Source organism: Ictidomys tridecemlineatus, chromosome 9 (assembly GCF_052094955.1).
Source record: "Ictidomys tridecemlineatus isolate mIctTri1 chromosome 9, mIctTri1.hap1, whole genome shotgun sequence".
NCBI classification, from domain to species: Eukaryota; Metazoa; Chordata; class Mammalia; order Rodentia; family Sciuridae; genus Ictidomys; species Ictidomys tridecemlineatus.
Window position 1 is genome coordinate 146611986 of NC_135485.1, and position 23144 is coordinate 146635129.

Genomic DNA, 23144 nt, shown 5'->3' on the forward strand with positions numbered 1-23144 from the left:
CCTCTCAAAGCTCTCACCTCTTAAGAATATCACATGGGCAACATCCAAATTTTGGAGGAGACACATTCAAACCATAGTCAGCAGACAAGCCCCAAGGAAATTTATCCAGAAATCCCAGTGGACACAGCCCATGTGTCTCCAGACCTCACAGAAACCCTCGACTTATTAAAAAAAAAAAAAAGGGCAAGGTTGTGGGGCTGGGGCCATAGCTCAGCGGTAGAGCGCTCATCTCGCACGTGTGAGGCCCTGGTTCCATCCTCAGCACCACATAAAAATAAATAAAGATATTTTTAAAAAAAGAAACATGATATCCTTAAAAAAAAGGTACAAGGTTGGCTTTCCAAGTAGTGACAATCTGGTGACTTATGTGCTCAGCCTGTAGCTTTCCTTCCTGTGCCAGCCTGGCCAGTGTTACCAGGGGTGCCCTTTATTTCTGCCTGTCCAACTTCCCACAAATGCAACCCCCCAAATTCCAAGACATGTGGACCAACATCCAAATTAACACTGTTTCATTTTAAACTCTGACCACGCCTGTCCCTTGGCGACAGCTCGCTGCGTTCCCTGAGCAGAGCCAAGCCCTCTGGGCAAGGCAGGTGCCCCCATCTTTGTCTTCTTGTGCCAAGTGCCCAGCACAGTGTCTGGCTCTCAGCAAGGTCTCAGCCATTCTGATGAGTGAATGAATAATGAGATGGACATTGGGAGCTGGAGAGAGGGGTGACGAATAAGAAAATGATACAAATATAGGACCAGGATGGGGGTGGAAATTTGGAGTTCTCATCAAGGGTCCTAAGAATCTCATCACATAGACCCGGGAAGTTGTCACCCTTGATTATACCCACAGATTTCTTTCTCCTTCTCCTCCTCCTCCCTCTCCTCCTCCCCCCTCCTCTTCCTTCTTTTTTCTACAGCTGAGGATGGAACCCCAACTCTGGGCACTGTGGACCAGTGTTCCACCACTGAGCTACACCCCAGCCCTTTTTATTTATTGAGACAGGGTCTCACTAAATTGCCAAGTCTTGCCTCCAACTTGCAATCCTCCTGCCCCAGCCTCTCTAATAGCTGGAATTACAGGCATGTGCCACCGTACCCAGCACTAGACCCAGGGATTTTATCATTTTCGAATAATGACTGCAATGTTACATGAAATATTGTTTTCAAAAGGCAGAAACTTTAAAGTGTGACAGAATCTTGGTCTGGAAAGATCTAATGAGTGCTTAGCATCCGGCAAGCTCTAGAGTGCATAAGGACCTCAGATTTGAATAACTGAATGAAAGGAATTTATAATAAAATGTGTCTTAGTTTGGGCCACTATAACAAAATACCTCAGCCTGGGTGATTTATAAACAAAAAAAAATGTATTTCTCACTGTTCTAGGGACTGGAAGGGGAGCTCAGGGTGCAGCAGGGTTGGGCTCTGGTGCTTTTCCGGGTTACAGACTGTGATCTTCTCATTTACCCACATGTGGCAGGAAGGGGACTCTTTACAGGGCACTGATCCTGCCATGAGAGCTCCACCCTCACCGAAAACAAAATGAAAGAGAAAGAGAAAGAAACAGAGGCAGACCCCACGGGTCAGCCACGCTTAGTTCCCCAGCGGAGGGCAAGTTTTCAAGAGAGAAAATGGCAGTACTGGTGACAGTGGGGTCTGAGTTCCGGAGGGTTTAGTGAGACTGAATCTCAGCAGAATGTGTGGGTGGGGCAGTCGGGGGACAGCTGTGCAAGTCCAGAGCCCTTGTTCTCCTCTTCTCCCTGGGGGTTCACTCACGACCTGATCACTTCCCCACACACCCTCTCCTGACACCCTCACATCAGGGGTTGGATACAAACACTAAGTCCATAACATATAAATATACATTGACCATCAAACAAGAAAAGAGCAGCCTCTTGCAAGCCGTTAAACCCTCCAAACACCACCAGGTAGTGGTGTTGCAAGTGATCCAGTTGAGTATTTCAAATATCACATCTGTGGCTGCGTTCCCTCCGCTCTATCAACTGGCCCTCGAGTCCTCTTGCTCGCGGCTTGGTGGCAGCTGGCAGAGCTGTCATGCCTGCATGCCCAGAGTGGGTGCCTGCAGGCTTCAGCCAGGGGTGGCCATGCGGGGGCATCGTGCCCAGGGGTGTGGACAGCTGTGTGGCTTGAGGAACTGCCTGGGTGACAGGCACCGTTAGGGTCACTGGCCAGAACTTGAAGGATGAGGAACCCTTGGCCAGTGGGAACTGCGGCTGCTCTCTGCCTCTCCAAGTTCCCAGAACATTTTGTGGGCGCATCCTAACAGGTCTGTTGTCATTGTTTATTCTGGCTTTCCAGAAGACAGTGAGAATTTTATTTTATCATAGTAAAGGCTTAAAAAACCTGTTGGCTCTCATAGTCTGCTTTGGAATGACCTCCAGATTCCCAAGCTTGGGATTCAGAGGAGGGCGTACCTAGCGCCATGGCAGCTCTGGGGCCTGGGAGCTTGACCTTGGCCTGATACTGTGCTGCCCGGAAGAGGGCAGATCCCTGAGAACCCCGGAGCCTCTCAACAATGCAGGCAGATGGCGTGGCGAACTCAAGTGGCAGCTGAAGTCAGTGACACTGGTTCATTCTTCCTGTAGTCAGGAAATAACCGCTCGAGATGCTGCTGTGTTCTTCTCGCCTGTGTGGAGGAAGGCCCTGCAAGAGGGCAGGTTTCTGAAACAGAGAAATCACGGGGATGCCAGCCCGAGGCAGTGGGCGTGGACCTGCACCACCTGCAGGTCACTGGTGCTTTGCAGGTCTTTGGGTTTTCAGTGACAATACCTACACACTCAGGGGGCACAGCGTCTCTGTACTTTTCATACATGTTGCATTTTAGGGCTGCTGGAGACATTTAGAAACACCCTCTTTCAGCAGTAGTCGACAATCAGCCAAATACCTTTTGCGTTTCCATTGGCATTGAGTGCCAGGAGCCGGCAGATGGCAGGTCGCACACTTTCACAAAAGGAGCCAGGTGCCACTCACACTGCACACGGGAAGCAGTGAACGTTGGAGGGATTCTGTCAGAAAGAACTCTGACGAAGGACAGTGTCGGTTCCACGCCTGTCTCCACATGAGCTCTGCTAACAGTCACGAAGTAGCTTTGGGAAATGGGGGGAAGGCAAAGGAGGATTCTCCGGAACCTCCAGGGCCTGGGTCTGGCGCTGTCTGGGCGCACGTGGGGCCCGGCTGAGCGGTGTGCGCGCGGTGTGGTGACTTCTCTCTCTCCCTTCCCCAGTTTGTGGCGCACCCCAACTGCCAGCAGCAGCTCCTGACCATCTGGTACGAGAACCTCTCGGGCCTGCGGGAGCAGACGGTGGCTGTCAAGTGCCTGGTGGTGCTGGTCGTGGCCGTGGGCCTCCCGCTGCTCGCCATCGGCTACTGGATCGCCCCCTGCAGCCGGGTACTGGCCCCCACCCTCCTGTGTTGGTGCAGTGTGACCCTCTAGATGAGGAGAGGAGGCAGCTTCACGCTCAGGGCTTCCCCTGGATGTTGGTTCCCTCGCGAGCACAGATCTGTGCCACGTCTGCAGGCACAAGGCGCTGAGGCCCAGGAGTTAGGATCTCGGGGTAGACAGACAGGAGAGAAGGCCCAGCGCATCCAGGCCCACACCGTTGACAGCTTCATACGCAGAGCGTTGACCTGCTGGAACCAGAAGGGACAGCCCCACGGTGAGAGCCAAGCAGTAGGTCATCAGAGCTGGCCGGAGCCTGCGGGAGCCACCTGAGGCTGGGTCCCAAGCCCACTGAGGACGGGCTCTCAGCCTGGGACCTGAGTCGCCCCCTAGCCCTCGGTTCCTCCAGGCACACGTGGGCTCTGTGACATCATCTGGTTTTGCTTAGGCCATCTGTCCCCTACCCTTCCTCGCCTTGCTCATGAGGAGCCCTGCAGAGGGGCCTGAGGGGTCCCTGCACGAGGCGGGAGCGGGACCCAGCCTGGCCGCGGAGTCCAGGGAGGCTGATAAGGCACTGCTGGAGGGAGGGAAGGAGCTGCTCCGAGGCCGCTCAGTCCTGCTCCGTCTTCCAGAACCTGGTTTTATTTATAATGGGGGCAGTGTCAGGCAGAACGAGTCACAGCCACTTATACATGGCCCTGGAAACCCGTGGGCACTCTGGCTAGACTCCCGGGCAGTCCTGCTCCGGGGCACAATGTGTGTGTGTGTGTGTGTGTGTGTGTGTGTGTCTGTGTCTGGGGGGATTCCTCATTCCTCTCACCTCACTGCTGGGCTGCCCAGGGCAGCCGAGGGCAGAAAGCTCATCATTACGGACCCAGTTGGACTAAGTTCTTCTGTTCCATATTGTGGAAAAGTACTTCCTGATTCTTCAGCTACATAAACACCAAACCCTGATCCATGAGGACAGCACTGAGGGACGCCACCATCCTCCCACGGGCGTCCCTCTCTGTGGGTGATGAACTGGAGCACTCCCATGTCTCCTAGCAGCTCACCAGCTAGGACAGGACGTCAGGTTTGAAGTGGACCTCTGGGGCCACTCCCCACAGGGTGGCAGTCTCTCCTGGGCAGAGGGGGTGGTGGGAGTTGAGTCATTCCTTGTGCCCCCCCCCCCCCCGTGTATAGCTGCTGTGAACCACCCCTCCAGGGCACAAAGGAGACAGCAAGCATACTGCACACCTGCCCCGTTACTCAGAGAAGGGCACAGCTTCCTCTTCCACCTTTAGGAGAAGCAGATGCTGTGGACAAGCTGCCCCATGTGCCCTCTCCACGGCTGTGGACAGCAGTGTGACACGGCAGTGTACTCCTCTGTGTCCAGCGTAGAAGATGTGAATTCTGCCATGTGCCCTCCTGTGTCTCCAGCCCCAGCAATCCTGGATGTTCTTGGTCATTTGTTGACATCAAACTGAGGCTCTGGACATTTGTTCAAAGTTCAGTCTTTCAAATGCGAACCTCAGTGCTTTTGAGGTCACAGGCCGAGTTCCAGGCAGGAGCTGAGAGTGTGGACTGGACAACTCACTTGATAAATCTACCGCATGCTCAGGAGTGAGGGCCGCGGAGGCCTTGGAGACAGGAGGAACTGTTTTCCATTTCCACCAGAACACGGGACTTTTAAGGACATCATGTCCCAGGGGATTTTTCAGGAGTCACCTAAAAATAATTACAAACTGAACTTTAGAATAGCTTTGCACTATAGCATAATTTTCCAAACTCAGAGGATGACTTTTAATTAAGTTAACCTACTTGGAGGTTTCAATTATTGAGGTGGTAATGGATAAAATATTCATTTTGATTCTAATACTTTCTGCCTTTTCATATGATACAAGGTATAATGATTTTGAAGTATTTAGAAATGAGAACTCGAATTTACTTCTGCTGTAGTAACTATTTTTTTCAACCCCTCAGAGAGTTTTTAATGCCCTGAGTCTGCAAACTTCTAGAATTTCAGTTACAAAGTATCAAAGACCCGCACAGGGCACATTCAAAGTTTCTTTCCAGCTGCAAGAACTGTGATTTCACCAAGTCTGTCTCGTGAAGAAGGAACAAGAACCGCACAGGTCCTGGGAGCCCTGGAAGGGCATCTGCCAGCGCAGTTGCCCGAGGGAAGCTAGACGTTGAGAAGCCATGAATCCCGAGGCCTTATTAAGTCACTTTTCAACCAAGAGTCTCCCTGTAAAGATTAGCTTTCACCATTATAGCTCTTCAGGAACAGAAGCAGGTCTTTAAAAGTGCTCCCATTTCCTTTATCTGTTGTCTGTATGTGAAGTGTTAAAAGCACATTTTCTAAAGTGAAATTTCTCTGTCTCTCTCCCCGCTGCCCCGTCTTGCTCCAGCTGGGGCGGGTTCTGCGGAGCCCTTTCATGAAGTTTGTGGCACACGCGGCCTCCTTCATCATCTTCCTGGGCCTGCTGGTGTTCAACGCCTCCGACAGGTTTGAAGGCATCGCCACACTGCCCAACATCACGGTCACTGACTACCCCAAACAGATCTTCAGGGTGAAGACCACTCAGTTCACGTGGACAGAGATGCTGATCATGGTCTGGGTTCTAGGTGAGGCTTTGATTTCAAGTACCCTAACTTTTACCAAAAACTAGTTGTCTGAATGATGGTCAGTTTCTGCCAAAGCTGCTATGCCTTCCCTGGTAAGGACGTCACCAGTGTCAGGTGAGCTAAGGAGCAAAATAATTGAATAATTTGGTGCATGCCTATAAAAGTTATGCCTTAACTCAGAATAAGTTTTTATGATTAACTTGACCTGATTACAAATTTACCGTGTTTCAGAAATCCAACTTCAATAATTGAACACAACTAAGTTAAGTTTTTAAGTGTGACTCACTGTTGTGATCAATTGAAATGCTTATGAAATAAACTGAGGACTAAAGAACCTTTATGTTGCATTTGAGAGATTTTTAGGAGTTTCCATTTTCAGGATATTGGTTACTTTGCTTTGCAGTAACCCATTTTGAGTACCTGTGTTAAGGTGAAAATTTTAATAAGCGCATGCTGGAACAGGTTTGTGCACTGATTACTGATCCAAATTTTTGTCTGTTTTCTCTCTCCGTCCTGTGTGTTTCTTGGTGTCTTCTCCTTCCCTGAGTGGATGGGCTTGTTATCCCCTTCACTGGCCCCTGGTCTCAACCTGGGCCAAGTAATCATCTTATGAACTTTGTCTTGGTGAACTCTCTGGTTCCTGTGCCCTCTCACAGGGTGACCTTGTGCCCTTCTCCCCTCGAGGCACCTTCTGCCTTCAGTTTCGTCCTAAGTGGCGCCTTTCTGGGGGGTTTGTCTTGTCCCTGGGATGCTCCTGGCCTCCCCAGCATGGGGCAGAGCGGGAGTGGGGAGGGGACAGTCCAGCTTCCTGGGTGGCTGGGGAGCCCGTCACTAGAATTCCAGGTGACTGTCTCCTGCAGGGGCTCGTTTGCCCAGTCACCACGGCTTGATGGTCAGCCACTTGGATTTCTGTAGGGACACCTCTTCTTCTGTCCTCCCGGAGCCTGACCTGCCTGCTTCCTTCCTCCTCTCTGCACCTGCCACAGGTCCCCGTGTGGGTGGCCACGTGTAGAGCCCTGTCTCTGGTTCTGGCGGGGTGTGTCCTCCCGAGGGTGGGCCTGGGTCGGCAGGCGCCTGGCCGCGGCTTCCCCCTGAGCATGCTCTCACGTGCACCTCGCTTCCCACGCAGGGATGATGTGGTCGGAGTGCAAGGAGCTGTGGCTGGAAGGGCCCAGGGAGTACATCCTGCAGCTGTGGAACGTGCTGGACTTTGGAATGCTCTCCATCTTCATCGCTGCCTTCACCGCCAGGTTCCTGGCCTTCCTTCAGGCAACAAAAGCCCAGCAGTACGTGGACAGCTATGTGCAAGAGAGCGACCTCAGCGAAGTGACGCTGCCGCCCGAGATACAGTACTTCACCTACGGTGAGTGGCTCGCTGCGGGAGGAAGTGCCAGTCAGGAGTAGGGTGGCCCCTCCATCCAAGGCGGGTGTGTCCCAAGGCCCCCAGGGGGCTCCTGAAACTGCTGATGTATGTACATATTGTCTCTTCCCACACATAAATATGTACTTGTGGTAGATTTAACAAGTAAGTTAGGCACAATGAGATTAATGACATTCATAATAAAATGGAATGATTATAATAACATATGATAATACAGTTGTTAGCATCGCTTCTCTTTCTCTGGGCATATTATTAAATAAAACGAGGGTTTCTTGAACAATGAACACTGCAATACAGTGACAGTGGGTCTGATCACCTAGACGGCTCCTAAGTCACTGATGGGCAGGTAGCTTATACCACATGGACACACTGGTATTCATGTCCTACAAGAGACAGAATGGGTCTGCACAGATTGAGCGGGCTGCTCAGAATGCTGTGCCATATAACACTTATAAATGGTTTATTTGTGGAAACTTCCACTTAAAATTTTCAGATCACAGTTGACCATGAGTAACTGAAACCACATAAGCCCCCCCTTAAATAATGGACCACTTCCGTGTGTTAGTGTGAAAGGTGTGTTGCACATTTGTGCACAGTGGACGCAGCATGAGCCTTGGAGTCTAGGAAGCCAGATCCTCAGGGCCCAGAGTCCCCGAGGCTGTGGGTTCAAGCAAATGAGACAAGGGAAGTCTAAACGGCTGTGAGAGCCACAGGAAAAAGACGTAAGCTGAGGTGCCGGGGCGCGGAGGCCAAGAGAGCCGCAGCTACGGAGACAGCAGACCCACCTGGCCCAGAGCCGGGCTCTTGCCGGACTTTTCTGTCACCAAGAGCAGGGGCCCCGTGGACATCCAGGTGAAAGGCGGCGGATGCCCTCTTGCCCAGCACAGACCTGTCGGGTGCTGTTTGCTCCCTTCCCTGAGCTGCGGTGACAATCTTCACCCATGTGTATAAATCTAAGCCCTGCAGAGCCGGAAGCTCAGGCGTGGAGTGTGTGTTCTGCTTGGAGGATGACTGTAGAGGCAGTCAGGGTTCCCGGGGGGGGGGGGGGGGGGGGGAGTCCAGGTTGGAAGGCTGGGCTCCTGCTCTCACGAGCAAGGTCTTGCAATGTGTGGAACTGAAGCGTGGTTATCTAGGTCTTGATATTTCCCTGACTTATGTGTCTTGAGTTTATCTGTGCCTATTTAATGGCTGTTGTCTCAAGGGGACTTGGTGACTGCTGACCTTCCACCTCCTGGACAAGTGATCTGATCATGGTTTTGACTTTCCAAGTCTTGGCTTCTGCATCTCCAAGAGGTCAGCATTTGCCACACGCTCACGGGGCAGCACGTGACAGTGACGTGCTGGGAGTGTTCAGTGAATGTTAACGTTTCTTATTGCAATGTCCACAGTGTGTCCATACGTTTGGAAATGACCCGGTTCACGCAAAAGCAGCCACACAGTTCTTCACTGACCTGCCGGGGAAATGGATCTGCTGCAGACTCAGTAACCTTGAAAGGCTCATTAGGCTCCTGTTGTGAATCTGCATCCCCAATCTTTACCCTTTCTGGCCTTTTACGTCCTCTAGAAACAAGTCAGCTTGCTTGGCCATCACCTGGCAGCACTACTGTGGCCCAGTGACACTCTCCCTCAATGCTGTCTGAGATTTCACTTGCATAAACTGATAGACAAACTAATTTCCCACCAAACATGGGAAAGAAGTTTCACTTCGGGCTGGGACAATAGCTCAGTGGCAGAGCGCTTGCCTCGCACAGGTGAGGCACTGGGTTCAAGCCTCAGCACCACATAAAAATAAGTAAAATAAAGATATTGTGTCCACCTACAACTAAATTGTGTCCATCTACAACTAAAGATATCTTTTAAAAAGTTTTACTCCAGCTATGCCCATTGGACACCAGAACAGCTGATTAATAAGTCTAACGATGAGAGGGCAGGCCAGTGGGTGGTCGCATCATCTGGACACGTCGGTGTCTGAGAAGTGCTCTAACTTCTTTATCTCTTATTCTTTTTCGGATCCATGTGTTGTCAGTTTAGTGTCTTTACACTGGTCTTTTCTCCACTGAAAGTAATATAGAAATTTTGTTTCTTGATGAACGTAAGAATAGTACTGGACAGTTCATTAAGTGGGCGGAGAGCAGAGCCAGCCACCTACAGGACAGACCTACTGGTGCGTTCACTTTGCCTGCTGGCCGGGGCAGGGCGCTCCATTGTTCATCTCTCTCTCTTTTCTAGCTAGAGATAAATGGCTGCCTTCTGACCCGCAGATCATCTCCGAAGGCCTGTATGCCATCGCAGTTGTGCTCAGCTTCTCTCGCATCGCCTACATCCTCCCTGCCAACGAGAGCTTCGGCCCCTTGCAGATCTCTCTTGGAAGGACGGTGAAGGACATATTCAAGTTCATGGTCCTCTTTATCATGGTGTTTCTGGCCTTCATGATCGGCATGTTCATACTGTACTCTTACTACCTGGGGGCCAAAGTCAACGCTGCTTTCACCACGTAAGTCGAGCATGAAGAGGACTTCCAGCAGGTCTAGACGAAGCAGAAGAAAAATTTCAATCACCCCAGTGAAGGTGTTTTTAAGAGCAGAAAAAAACCCATGAAAACAGTCAGTTCCTGCGTGTGATTCTGTGGCTCCACAACTTCATCTCTTTTACCTTAGTGAACTTTGGCCACAGAATCAATCAGGATTCGGAAAAAATCCTGGACAAAATCTGCTATTTTAAGAGAATGGAGTATGGGATTGCTAATCCTGGATGTCTCTTTCTTTATGTTAGATTTAGGCCTGTCCCTTTGTAGCTAGGACTACCCTTCTGAAACGGAAGCCCTGGTTTGTTTCAATGAGTCTTTGACAGTGCGGGGAGGAGGGCGAGAGGAAAGGGCGTGTCCTGGAGCCCACTGGAGTGCTGAGGCCACTTCCTGCCCAGGGTCACCTGGTTCCTGCACTGTGACTGTCTCCCCGGAAGCCTTCCTTGACCCAGCTGAGTCTCACTTCCCCTGTGGGCCTCGGGGTGGAGGCACCCAGACTGTGTGGGTCCTTCTCGCCGTTGGTGTTCGGTTGTCATGACGATGGCCTCCCCTGTATCTTAGTCCCTGTCGTGAGGCTCCCTCCTGCCTTTCCTGGGTGCCCTGTGAAGGAAGCCATGCTGGGAAGCAGCTTCACTCCCGGCAGGTTCCCGGTAGAGGAGAATAGCACGCCCAGGCCTTGCGGCATCTGAATGGCTCTGAACTAGTGTTCCCAGTAGTTAACAGAGAGCAGTCAGAAGGTGCGAGAGACTGAGATTCTCTTTATCGTAATAAAGGAAACAATCAGCTTGAACCTGCTGGGGAACGCACAGAGGTGCACAGCGCCACCCCTTTCCCTCCCCCTCTTTAAATACCATTCCCATTCATTGTTTTCCGGAAAAAAGAACTTGCTTTAGAACCTTTCTTTGTAATGGAATTTTACATAACTGTTCAAGGATTATTTATTTAGTCCTCGGATCAGGGATCACAAGTCAGTCACATGTTAAAAACAGCCTTGTGCCTTTTGCCAACGTGGCTGAGGAACGCCAGGGGGGGACTGGTGTGGGAGAGCCGGGTGCTGGTGCGCTGAAGGAGGAATCAGGGAGTCCTGTGATCAGGGGAGATACGCAGCCTCCTTGTTCCGCTGCCCCACTTCATGTCCAGCCAAGGGTGGCTTCTGGGGAGGTGGCGCTGTTGGCTCTCAGGATCTGTGGGCTCCTTGTTAGTTCAGCGAGCCCTGGGTCACGAGTGGCCTGACAACACCGTGTCCTTGCTGAACCCACACAGCTGTTTTTCCTTGTCCTTGTCCCCTATTCGGCACAGGAGAACAACTGTTGCAACAACTGCATTGCAGTGTCACCATATCAAGCATTGTAAGCCACCTGGAGATGGTTTACGGCATGCAGGAGAGGTGCATAGGTTATATGTAAACACTAAGCCTTCTTTAAGGGACTGAGCACCCACAGACGTCCATATTCCCAGGGAGTCCTAGAACCCAGCCCCCACAGATACCCAGCGGTGACTGACTGTATGTTCTTGTGACAAAAGATTCAGAGAGGTGTCTACGATGACAGGCTGTTCCCCCGCCCACCCTTGGCCCCCAGTCTGCTAGCTCTCCCTAGTTCCAGAAATGCCTGTGTCTTTGGGACACTTTGAGATTTTTTTTTTCCATAAGTAGAATGTAAGTGTCTGGTTTCCCTTGTCACTGGATGATAGAGGTTTTCACCGTGGCTGTCTTGTTTCGTACTTAACCCTCCTCTGGCATCGCTGAGTGAACACGTGGAGACAGGTCTGTCCCACTCCCCCTCCCCCTCCCCCGTGGTTGCATGGCCTTCCGGGTTTGGATGCTCCAGAATCATTCAACCTGTTCCTTGCATATCTAGCTTGCTTTTATTCTAAAAGCAAATTATTTCATAGCAAGTGATGCAGCAAGGAATATGTTCATATACTTTTTTAAAGTAGATTCATAATTTTAATTTCTGTTCTACTCCAGGAAAACTGACTTAAATATCTAAACCGTCTACCAAATCAAACTTCAAACTCTCATCCTCCCAGGAGAAAGGAGTGGGCGTTGTAATATGGCTTCAGCTTTCTCCTGCTGAGCACAACAACTTTCCCTGGAAGGTCCTTCAGAAAAGCTCCGTTGGCCATTTAATCGCCAGTCCTGAAAACCTGAGGGGGGATTTCTATTAACCTTCTTCAAATTGCTAGAAGTAGTTGCTAATGTTTGTTCTGATTGCATTTTACATCTGTATGGTGTTCAGCCCTAACTTGTCTTACTTCTGAATAATTAGTACTTGGAATCATTAATCAATTACTGTGTGTCTTTTTTCCCCACAGTGTAGAAGAAAGTTTCAAGACTTTGTTTTGGTCGATATTTGGGTTGTCTGAAGTGACTTCTGTTGTGCTCAAATACGACCACAAATTCATAGAGAATATTGGCTATGTCCTTTATGGGATATACAATGTAACTATGGTGGTGGTTCTACTCAACATGCTCATTGCTATGATCAATAGCTCCTATCAAGAAATTGAGGTAAGTGCACTGTGTCCCCAGCATCTGCCCTTGCCATCCCACTCTGACGGCATGCGACACCTGTTTCTGTGCCTTGTGGTCACAAAGAGGCTCCTTTCCGTGCAGAGAGCCTGGTCTCCGCTGTGTCTCCCCTGAGCAGGTAGTCACTGCGGTCCAGGGCTTCCGGGAGCCCAGATCCCAGGAGGTCCCTCCCACTCCACCTCTCCCAGGGTGTCTCAGAAGTCTTGAAACCACTGACCACGTGCCCTGCCGTAGGGAGACACATTTTGTCTCCTGGGTTAGCCAGTCAGCGTCCTTCCTGGTGGAAGAATTGCTAGATGCCTGCAAACGGATGGCAAACTTGATCTGGTCAGAATTTCTAGCATCTGGAAACGGCTCTGCCTCGGGTCTCTGGTTGGGCTTGGGGTGGTAGCATCTTCTTCACTGAATGTATTTTCCTCCATCCCCCAGTTTTGTGCTCGGTATCTTCCTAGTGCCTGGCTGTTTCTCAGCTCTACCAAATCTCCAAGTGTGCTTAGAGCCTCGTAATATAGTGTCCCCAGCGCAGAGGTCAGCTCCTCCAGAAATGAAAACTCAGAGCGCTGAACACCTACCTGTGTGGGTGCGCCCGAGCCTGTCTGGGCTGTGTGACCTAGCGACCTAGCCTCCTCCACCCTGGCCCCCTCTTCCTTGCCCCTATTGGAATGGTCACCCCATCACCATGGCGTGGCCCTGAGGAGAGGAGTAGATGGAGACCGGTCCAGGCTACTGGGTTCCTACATGACATTTGAGGGCATGTGTCAGAAACATAATCTCCCAAAATCTGTTCTAAATTCTCATTTTCCTTTTGCCCTTAGAGTATAATACGTCACGCGTATAACCTGGCTTGGGTGGGTGTGGGGAGGGGAGAGAGAGGTAGAGAGCAAAGAACTAACTTTGAACATGCAGAATTGGTGGGGCGCAGAATGGGGGGAGGGAATTAACACTTTTGTCTTTTCTTGCCTCTAATTTTTCTCATCTTTTTGTCTTATTTTGTGAGGAATAGGAAATTCTGGTTATATTTTACTGGGTATAGACAAAGGAATATGGAAAAGAAAAAGTTTAAATGGTGTCATAGAAGTGATCCTCAGTTTATCCCATAGCATATAGAGATCATATGCAGAAAATTACGTATAAGTTCCTTACCTGTTTCAAAAATCATTTATATTCATTGCTAGAATTTACATTGTTACTGGAATATTTAGTTTAAAAATTTAGTAGCTAATTTCAAATCAGTAATTTCTATTTTGCAACACAGGATGACAGTGACGTAGAATGGAAATTTGCTCGTTCCAAACTTTGGCTCTCCTATTTTGATGATGGGAAAACCTTGCCCCCACCCTTCAGCCTGGTTCCTAGTCCAAAATCATTTGTGTATCTCATCATGCGGATCATCAACTTCTCCAAATGTAGAAGGAGAAGGCTACAGAAGGATCCAGAAATGGGAATGGGTAACTCAAAGTCCAGGGTAGGTATCGACAACTTACCAAGACCTTAAAATCCATGTTTTGTCTCTTTCTCCTTGTCTTTGGATGTGTAATTTTTATGTGTGGTACAACAGTTTTTATGTGTGAACCTGGAAGACCTTGAAAGTGGCCGTGCATCCCACCAGCTGCCATAGACAAGGGCTTGATGTCTGCATAATGTTTCAAGAGCCACTTGTCTATGCCCTGGGCGGTCAGAAGTTCCTGGGAACCACCAGATTAAAAACAGACAAGACTCCCTTGAACTGTTAAACGTAAACAGAAACCTTGTTGTTAGGAAGCACTTTGCTTTGGTGTGTTTCATGTTCTCAGCTGTGATTCTGAAGTTAAATAATTTTAGCCTCAGATCATCCTCTTCCTGTTCATAGACTGAGCATGGCTACACTGGGCTAAGTAACTTTTTCCCTTTAGTATCATAAAACCGAGAGTTATTTGAGAGCTCCTCAAATAACTCCAAGCGCCCCTTTTATAATAGCAAGAATGGCCTGCCTGCATTGTCCCAGTTGAGTCAGACTTTAATTTTAACAAACGTTTCATGATGGCACTTTATGAGCGTGAATTTAATTTTCAAAGATAAGCTTGGTATAGGAGACAGAAAATACAGGAAAAATTCAAATAACAGTGAAGGAGGAAGATAGGAGAAAATGTACAGGCTTAATATACAATTTTTGTCTAAAATTGTGAAAATGGCCTGTAGCTGTAGCAATCTAGAAGCCCACAGGATTTTAGGTTAAAAATCTCTAAAATACAGGCCTTCCTGAGTAGAGGTGGGTACTTTTTCTCAGTTGAAGCTGGGGAAAAGAGGATTAATGCAATTTAATTTCTCGGTTTTTAAGATAGAGGTGAGTTTGCAAGATTTGTTACAACCCTAGAATCTTATTCTTTAAGAATGCAATCTTTTAATCCTCTCTGGCCTGCATGTGAGCTCTGACAGCTGTTAGGTTGCAAGGGAATGAGGGTTATGGCATGCCGAGATTTAAAACAGAACCTCGTAAGCACACAGCGAGAAGCATCACAGTGCAAGGAAGACAGCCCTGCCGCTGGACTTGGGCTTGAACCTTGGCTCTTAGGAGTCAGAACAGGTAGTGGGGATAAACCACGTGGCCACTTGAGCTTTAATTGCTTCCCCTGAAAGAGGAAGCTTCTGGAGGGTTGTGGTGAGGACTATGAGATGTGCAAAGTTCCAGCCTCAACAAATATCAGGGCCCTTCCCTGTTCACAGTTTACAAAGTGCTTTGCAGTACGTCTGAACCTCAGGTCGTGCTGCAAGGTGGGTATCCGTTATTCCATTTTATAAATAAGACAACTTTGCCCTTCAAATTCCTCCCCTACAACTGGGCTGGCCGTGCAGGGCAGGCCTGGGTCCAGCTCTCTGTTGCACCTGGCTGCTGTGTGCTCAGCCGCCCAGTCCAGGCTGCGGCCTCCCTCTCCCTCCCTGAGCTGTACTTTCAGCTGTGGGGCAGCAGGTCTCCTAAAGGGGCCTGGGTGGAACTGTCGTCCTGGGTGGCGCCTGCTACTGCTGAAACTGACTTTGCTTTGAAAGACTGAAGTATATAAAAGGAGTGTCTCAGGTGTAGAGTTTGCAACTCTAGCACCTCACAGAACACCCCTTAGTTTTCTTCTTTCTTTCTGTAGGCAGCTGAGTCCGTGGACCTCTTTCCTGACCCTGACATAGAGTAGAAAGGGGAACTCAGGTTGAGAAGAGCACACCCACTGCCTGGACCCCTCTAAAGCAAACTAGCTTCTCCCAGGAGTGAGGGGAGCGTTTATTTAGGATGTCCACTGAGGGTGTCCCCTGAGGTCACCTGCTCCGGCCTGTGTGTGCCACGGGCAGGAAAGGTGCTGGTAGCAGAAGATGGGCTGGGCTCACCTCTGGGGAGGCAAGAGCCTCCGCTTCCTAGGCCTCCCACATCTGGCTTAAGTGGTCGCTGTGATTCTAAGTGGCGCAGAGGCCTGTTCAGACCCTTTCACCTTCTGCACAGTCATAGACACTCGTGTATGCTGAATTTAGTAAAAATTTGGAGAATTCCATTTCCTGTTGCTCTTTTTGGACCAGGGAGGCCCTGGAGCAGCCTTTCCTGCTCACCTGTCTGGCTGACCTTGGCTGGTAGGCAGACACTGACCTCCAGTGGCCAACAGGAGAATTAACTCCGCTAATGAGGTTTTTCCCTGGCACTGCAGAGCTAGTGGAAGGGTCCGCGCCACCTCCACTCCCCCCCCCCCCCCCCCCCGCATCCCTCACCTCCCGCATTGTGATGGTGGTTCTCGGGTCCTGGGGCATATATGCTTTTTTGGACGGGGGGGGGCTTGCTTTTGAACCACACCTACCAGGGGGCAGTGTGCCCATGAGTAATAGGTCACACAGGAGTGGATGTGCCTCTGTGCCCCTCCTGCTCTCATTCTTGCCCAAAGTCTAGACCGTAAGAAGAGAAGCAGAGGAGGGAAAGAAAACCAAGATTCTGTAGCCCAGTTCTCTCCCAAGTGTGATCCCAGCTCTGGTACGGCCTTGAGAAGATGCATTACTGAGACTTGTATTGTAAGGCTATGGGATCCCACAGTGATACCCAGTAGCGTGCCCTGCGCAGGCCCAGCAGCCGACTGAACTGCTTCCCTGGAACTGCGCTGCCAGGAGCCAAGTGCACATCTTGACCAAGACCAGGTCCCAGGGAAAATTGTGCCCAGTAGGAGCCAACTTTTAGAAAACGTGTTCTCAACCAGCAGTTCTGTTCCGCCCATCTTGCCAACACTTGGACCAGTGTGAGTACGCGTCCCCCTTAGAGCTTGCCTTTGGAATTAGATGAAGTCACGTAGAAACTCACCCTCCACAAGGTGTTCCTCAGAAATGTTACCAAGGAGAATAGGAGAGACTGTACTTCTGATTCCAAATGAATGTATTCTAATTTACTAGGTTAATTGTATTTTTTCCTAGTTAAACCTCTTCACTCAGTCTAACTCAAGAGTTTTTGAATCACACAGTTTTAACAGCATTCTCAACCAGCCAACTCGTTATCAGGTAAGAACTCCTTAGACATCTCTCTTTATCTGTGTGTGATTCTGTGTCTGTGTGTGTGTGTGTGTGTCTGTGTGTGTGTGTGTGTGCGTGTGTCTGTGTGTGCATAGCGAGTGGTGCTATAAGATGGGAACAGAGAAGATTAGAAAAGAACACTCTAGGTATAAAGTTGTAATAATGAAAACAGAGTGACTTTAATGCACACATAAATAGATCAGAAATATAAACAGGTGCATATGGAAAGTGAGCATGAAGTAAAATTAACATTAATATTTGTAGGAAAAATAAAAAGATGAATTCTTTCATTAGTAGTGTTGGGATAAGTAAGTAGCCATTGGGGCGACGGGGGGGTGGGGGGGGGCTGAGGAACAAAACTGGAACATTACTGCAGTCATTCCAAAAGTAAATTCCAGATTCAACAAAGATGAAATGCTAAAAGAAAGTTATTAAATAACCAGAAAAAAAGATTTAAGAGGATTAAATAACCTTAAAATGTAGAAGGGAAAGTCACTTTTCAGAACTTTCTTTTATTTCTGATTTTTCTTACATATCGTATCTATATAAACATTGTAACAAATTTTTCATTATTTGAAACAATAAAGTGTCTTGGGGAAAAAAAAAAAAAGAAAAGAACACTCTAGTTGGAGGGGACTTTAGAAATCAGTCTAACTGCTCCTCCCCTTCCCCTCCCTCTCCCCCCTCCCTCTCCCCCTCCTTCTCCCCCTCCCCTTTTTTTTGGCTGAGGAAGAAGAGTTCTTTTCTCAATATTGAAAGCAAAATGTTGCTATAATTTCCAAAGCATGTTGCATAAACCTTGAACTGGACAAAGAAATCGGAGTCATGGTGTATTAGAGAAATACCTCTCTCACAGTTTGAAAATCGGACTGTTTCTCCAGGCTTTTGCCCAGGGCAACCCATCTCCCAAGTGACTGTGGTCAGGCTGTGCTCCTTCAATGGCACTGCTTTAAAATACCTTCGGGCAGGTGCAGTGACGCAGGCCTGTAATCCCAGCAGCTCAGGAGTCTGAGGCAGGAGGAGCGTGAGTTCAAGGACAGCCTCAGCAAGTTAGCGAGGCCCTAAAGGAACTGAGTGAGACCCTGTCTCTAAATAAAAATAAAAGGGGTTGGGGATGTGGCTCAGTGGTTAATCACCCCTGAGTTCAATCTCCAGTACCAAAATAAACAAACAAACAAATACAACACCCTATGCATTTGCTGTTGGCTGTGACCCTTGAATTCTGTTCCTCCGCTGGCCTCATTTTGGGTCTTTAGATTCTGGTGTGCGGGGGTGTCTTGAGGACAGAGGAAGTGATGATGTCAGGTGGTGCTGGGAGAGTGACACGCCACCTTCACACAGCTCTCCTGGAGGAGGGGACGCTGCAGAACTGATGGGCTCACTGATTACCACAGCCATTCTTTGGATGGTCACATTACTTCCCTTGCGGTGTGCTTGTTTACCTCATCCAGCTCCTACTGAGAGAGAGGGTATTGCCAGTATTGAACAGTTATAAGTAATACTGCCAGAAACAACCTCGTGTTCTTGACCTTTCAAACGTGCAAATGTGGAGAATTTTCTGGTTAAGTGTCTGTGTATTTAAATTTTTTAGTCATTATCAAGCTGATTTTGATGGAGCTTGTAACATTTACACTCAGGATACATGTATGAGGGTATCTGTTTCCTTCCTAAACCAAACAGTGTGTGGCGGGGGCTTGGGGTCTTAGCCTATGACAACGGCTTCTGGGCATGAGCTGGGCCTTCACTTTGAGTGAACTTGACCTTGATTTTATGTTTGGTGTTCTATATTCTTAGGACCCAATTTCTACCTGCTTTTCTTGGTGGCTTTTGGTATAAGTTAAGAGGAATTCTTAATATTTTAAGGTATGAGCTGTTGTGTTATGAGTTGGGAAGGTTTTTGCCAGTTTGTTGTGTGTGGACATTCACAAGTGTGATTTCTTATTTCTGCAGTCACCTTCCCAAGTCTATCAGGTCGGAGATTCGTGCAGTCTTTGAAAAGATCTTCTCCCATCTGAGATCACTTAACAAGCTTTCTACCCACCCATATTTCTTAAGTTCTGTCATGTTTTATGTGAAAATATTCAACCATGTAGAATATATTTTAGCATAATATGTGGCGTGGGGATCCAAATTCATTTTTTCTTCCAGATGATTACATAGCTCAGTGTATTTGAATAATATTTCTTTTATACTGATTTGAAATCCTGCTTTTATTGCTAAATTCTGGTATCTATTTATATTTATTTCTAGTTTTTCCATTCTGTCTATTCATGCCATTTGACCATATTATTTTAATTCTTGTAGTTTTAAAACAAAATCAAACAAATGAACCCCCATTTTTTGCTATTCTTTCTCTTTCCTCCCCTCTCTCTTTCTTTCTCCCTGTCCTGTTTGAATTTTGGAGTTGATTTGTCTACTTCACAAACAGCCTGGTGGTATTTTTACTGAGATCAATGTTTACTTAAGGAGAATTGGCACTGTGTCGGGTACTGGGGGTTGAGCCTGGTTCAGAGGGTGACGGGGGATCCCCTTCAGGAGCTGTTGCCACAGGGGGAGTCCCAAGGGAGAGCCTCTGCGGCTGCCCCAGACAGGCGGCCTTCCTGAGACTCACAGGAACCCCGCACCGTGGACCCAGGGTTTCAGTTCAACCCAGGGGCTTTCTTGCCTCCTAGCGGGGCTGGGGCTTGGTGCACAGGAGTGTTTAAGCTGGAAAAATCACAGTGGCGTTTCTGTGGGATGTGGGACCAGCTAAAAACACACCAGACATTGAAGGGGAAAGCTGTAGCCTTTAGCAGGCAGAAGGTGACAGGTGACAACAGCTCGCCTTCCTTTCTTCCCCGCAGTGAGGGAAGTCGATGAGCTTTGTTCAGGCTATTTCTGGGGAACTTGAACCACATAGGAATTTCTTTTTTAAAAAACGTGCCCTAATTATTTGAACATGACTGTAGAATACATTTATCCACTTGGATGTATCATCCGTAAATGGAGTATAATCTCTCACTTTTCTGATGGTACATGTTGTAGAATCACATTACTCATGCAGTCATGGATGTGCATAGGAAATGATGTGTTTCCTTCTACTGCCTTTCCTACCCCCCCCTCCTACCTAAGCTAAGGTAACTCTGTCTCCCAGCCCCAGTGAGCTAGCATCCACAAATCAGGGAAAACCTTGGCCTTTGGTTTGGGGGGGATTGACTTATGAGCTTAGCATGATATTCTCCAGCTCCATCCGTTTACCATAAACTTTCTATTTTCCTACCACTTTCCCTTCTGGCAGTGGGTGGAAGACTACGTAGACTTCCTACGTATAGTTTCAGAAAACTTGATGTAAGTATTTGAGAGAGGGTTGCATCGGGGAACGTGAGCGGTGACATCTTAGTCTGCACCCTAACTGTAGCTGACCTTCTCCAGCAGAACCTGTGCTTTTACGTGCACTGCATTGTTTCCTCTGCACAGCTCCTTCTGGGCTGAGTTTTATTGCCCCGTTATAGAGATGAGGAAAGGAAGCTTAGAGATTCAGTGACTTGAGCTCTGGGCTTGTAAATAAAGGCCTGTATTCAAATTCAGACACTCCTTGCTCCAAACACATTCTGCCTCCCCTTCATCTCAAGAGGTTTTACTTTTTGCAGAGGTAGGATTTACAAATAAAAGTTTTCTTAGTGGTTCATGCAGACCACCTACAGCCCTTCACTCCCAGCTCCTCTCAGCCTTCTGTGTCTACATGAAAACTATGTCCACCAGGTCTGAAGGGCTCTGGCTGCTGAAGAGGCAGCGCGGCCGCCGGGGCTGGAGAGGCCCAGGAAATGCGAGGCAGCAACTATTTGCTGTAATGGTTGAAGAGTTTTTATTTTATTACATTTAAAATAGCTAATTATGGACTTTTTCAAACACAGAAAAGTATCACGAGTATTCTCTTTGTGTCTGTGCTGCTGCCACCTTGACTTGACAAGTGCTTTTGCCATATTCTAAGCCAGGCATGGTGACAGTGCCTGTGGTCCCAGCCACCCTGGAGGCTAGGGCGGGAGGACCACCTGAGCACTTGAGTGGAGGCCAGCCCCAGTGGAAGAGCCACATCCCTGGCAAAACAAAAGCACTCTGCCACACTCTTGGATAGTTTTTGTAAGAAATTTTTGACACAACTTAAATCCCCTGCTCTATGGCATTAGCTGCCGCCCTCCCCAGACACCCTGGTTACCTGGAAGTCCCGTGTGCACTCTGCCCAGGCACACTTTTAGATATCTATCACCTACATAGATACATCCATAACATTATGCACTAGGTTGTTTGAAATTTGTATGAGCGTCACATACCCCTTTTTTCTTCACTTATCTTCCTACTGTTGTTTGCATTGATGCACGTATATCACAGTTTTTATTCTAACTGCTGTGGAATGTTCCCCTGCGTGAAGAAGCCACTTGTGTCTGTTCCTTCCTTCATTGAAGGACATTTAGCGAGCTGCTCTGAACTGTTGTAAAGATGAGCTAAATCCACTTCACTCTTCTCTCAACTTAGATCCCTGATACGCTCACCTCCCTCAGGGAGTTGTTCTGGGTAGGTAAGAAGTCTCGCCAGAGTGGCGGCAGCCCTGTCTGTCTCTGGCACAGAGCCTGGCCCGGAGCTGGCTCTCAGTGCACACTCGCCGACCAAAGGAAGAGCGTGTCTGTGAGCCAACGGGAGCCAGGTTCAGCTCCCCCCCCCCACGGATGTTCTGCTTCGCTGTCACTGGTGAAGTGGGCGCTGCCCACAGTGTGGCTCTGCCTTGGTCTGTTGTGATTCTCCCAAGCAGGTGTTTGGAGGAACCAGGGTGACTTTGCATCAGAAGGTCCCTGATTTCCATCTCCCTGTGACTGAGTTTCGGTTCAGGCCTTTCCCTGTTTCTTGTTACCTTGGAAGCGTGGTATTTGACACATGTAGCGATGCTGAGCTGCCAAGCATCACCGGGTGCATAATCAGAAACCCACTGTGTGCACACTCAGAAACCCACTGTGTGCACACTGGGAAACCAACCAGGGATGTCATGGGTCCACTCTGTGCTCCTGTGCACCTCCGCCCTGCCCCGCCTCCACCATCCTGGAGTTTGGTTTTCTAATCCTCTTGCTTTAGTTTTCTTTGTAAATTATAGGCTCATTAAATATGCAGACAGTCCTAAAACAGGTTTATTTCCTATTGAGCTTCGCAACAACTGTCTCATGCTCCGTGATCTGCAGCTGGACTCTCCCTTCCACGTTGTGCTTCTCGGGTTCCTCCCGCTGCCGTGTGGGGCTCACAGTGTGCTCCTGGGCACCGCAGTGAGCACCCACCGCAGTGAGCACCCCGGTGACTGGCTTGTCCGTCTCCTGTTGCTGTTTGTTTCCCATCACCTGCGCTGGTCAGGCCAGGGCTGCGTCTGTTCTGCCTCTGGGTCCACCGTGCGGCTCCCTGGGCCCTTCCCGCTTTCTGCACGAAGGCGTGCCCGTGTCTGGCTTCGGAAGATGAGACCACATTGCTCTCAAAGTGGCTTGTCCAGGAAAGGGGGGTCCTCGTGATCCCCGTCTTTCCCAACACCTCTTGGCATTGCCAAATTTAATTAACAGAAGAGAGTGTGGATGCTCCGTGAGCCTGCTGGCGTCCATGTTTCCGTGGCTGTGAGTGCCTGTCTGCCTTTCGCTCTTTTGAGTCTCCCTGTTGAGTCACAGCTTTTACACGTGTTTTTACATATTGGATACCAACTGTTTGCCAGTTACAAGTCCCACCAGGATGTTCTCCCGCTCTGCGGCTTGGCCTGCCCTGTGCTCAGATCTAGAGTCCTAAGGACACTTACCAATATTTTCCATTACCGTGGGAGATTTTTATCTTTTTTGAAAGTCCAGTTCCACTTTGAAATAAATATTTCTCCTACACTTTTTTTAAGGACTTGAAGGTTTTGTCTTTCACACTTAAGATGCACTAGAATTAATTTTTGTGTTCTGGGTATGAAAGAAGACTCTAGTTTTTTTCAATGTGGACAAATAATTACCCTATAAGAACCCTTACTTAGAGTGGAGAATAACAGTGACATATATTGCTATGAGGGGAAAGCCTGGGATATAGCATGATACCCAGGAAATGTAAAATTTCATACGTGCAATAATTATGAAAATATAAAATTTAAAGAAAAGCTATTAGAAGGACATATGTGAAAATCACAACAGCGATTATCTTAGGATAGTGGTATTATCAATGGTTT

General features: G+C 48.6%; 1 protein-coding gene across 4 annotated transcripts in view; it reads left to right on the forward strand.

Moving 5' to 3' along the window:
• The window catches only part of Trpc3 (transient receptor potential cation channel subfamily C member 3), a 114969-nt gene that overhangs the window by 88516 nt on the left and 3309 nt on the right, over positions 1-23144 (forward strand). For all 4 annotated transcript variants that reach the window (XM_078022158.1, XM_078022156.1, XM_078022157.1 and 1 more), the window contains 7 exons: positions 3233-3397; positions 5779-5995; positions 7125-7358; positions 9606-9870; positions 12217-12412; positions 13689-13898; positions 16844-16927. In XM_078022158.1, the coding sequence (XP_077878284.1) occupies positions 3233-3397; positions 5779-5995; positions 7125-7358; positions 9606-9870; positions 12217-12412; positions 13689-13898; positions 16844-16927 (1371 nt within the window). The remainder of the gene's footprint in view (positions 1-3232; positions 3398-5778; positions 5996-7124; positions 7359-9605; positions 9871-12216; positions 12413-13688; positions 13899-16843; positions 16928-23144) is intronic.